The 1,472-nt window shown below is 37.1% G+C and overlaps 1 protein-coding gene across 1 annotated transcript; it reads right to left on the bottom strand.

The window, feature by feature from the left end:
• Window positions 1-896: 896 nt before the first annotated feature.
• On the bottom strand, window positions 897-1,235 carry LOC133689461 (uncharacterized). Its single transcript, XM_062109317.1, has one exon. It carries the CDS (start codon window positions 1,233-1,235, stop codon window positions 897-899), a length of 339 nt encoding a protein of 112 aa, XP_061965301.1.
• Window positions 1,236-1,472: the final 237 nt, after the last annotated feature.

Genomic DNA, 1,472 nt, shown 5'->3' with positions numbered 1-1,472 from the left:
AGAACATAAAGCTTGCTAGGTACTAATGAAAACACATTAGTCCACCTTCCTCACAAAACTATAAACCTACATTCTCTCAAGTGACCCCCCTCGCTACCTTTGTTTTTGTAGAAGCATTCGAATGCACATCAAGAATCCAATATACTCACATCAAAAAATGATTATATGCATCCTGTGCATGCGGAGCTCCAGGTCCAAGTTGCATTACATAATTTCCACAATAGCATATTTACATTTCTGCCACACAGTAATGAAACACCCAATGCCTATATATTATACAGAAACCATGAATTTTCTGACATACTAGAACAACATGTGTTTAGCATCCCAAGTCCTAAATCCTGACCTGACCATCACTGAGTCAGGAAGACTCATACTATCTCAAGCATCTAATACACAGAAAACATCAAAGAAGACTTCTGGATAATCATATCATTTAATCACATTGCTATTTAGCTAATTCAAATTTAGTGATCCAGTTCATCAAGGAACTGTAAGCTAAAACCAACATATAGTTATATAAAAAAAAACCATTCAAAATTACGAGCAACAAATTCCAATCTGCTAATAAAACAATGAATCAACAATTCTCATCAGCAAATAAACACAGTATTAAGTCATATTTAAATTAACATGATTAAATCTCAAATTCAAAGAAAAGAAAGCGCATCCACACAGCCAATTCAATTCACATATTAGCTGAAAAAGAAAATTACAAAACTACCAGAAACATTAACCAAAAAAAAAAAACATGCATTAAAATTATGCAAATTCCAAGACAGTCAATCAGTCAGTCGGTCAAAAAACCTTTTAATCTAACTACACATTATTATCAACAACCCCAACAAAAACCCACGAAAGTTTCGCAAAAAACAAGCATACCCAGATCTCCAATTTCACTCAGAATCAGCAGAACCGGAGAGGCCCAACTTCTCCGTCTCGAGTCGTTCAAGTGCTTTCTGATGAGCCCAAGTTTCAATAGTGAGATCAGGCTTAGCATTGAGACCAACACCAAGGATCACAATCGTTAAGAAGCTAGTGATGTAGCAAGGCAACTCCCAGTCTTCCCATTTACGAGGCTGTCCAGGTGGTAGTGGGGTCCGATTGAATAGGTAACCTTTCGGTTGTTCCTCGTGTCCCGGAGATGTCCATCTCCCAGATGATGCTCCGCCGCGGGTTCTGAGGGCGGAGGAGATTCGGTGGCGGAGCATGGAGGATGCCGTCGTGAAGGGCATTGTTTTTGGGTTTTCTGAGAGAGGTGTGTGAAGAACGTCCACAGAAGAGAGTGTGGTTAATGCGAGAAGTCTGTTTTGAAGGTATTTTGGGAATAAGGCAAAACAGCGTCGTTTTCAAGTCTGATTGTATTTATTTCTTTTAACATCACCTCATAAAATATTATTTTTTATTTTTTAAAATTTATATTTCTCTTTTCAATTTTATATTTTAAGATTTGATTTATTGAAAATTAAGCT

This window comes from Populus nigra, chromosome 3, assembly GCF_951802175.1.
Source record: "Populus nigra chromosome 3, ddPopNigr1.1, whole genome shotgun sequence".
Lineage (NCBI taxonomy): Eukaryota > Viridiplantae > Streptophyta > Magnoliopsida > Malpighiales > Salicaceae > Populus > Populus nigra.
The sequence above is the reverse complement of the archived record's forward strand: the minus strand, read 5'-3'. Positions and strand labels throughout refer to the sequence as shown.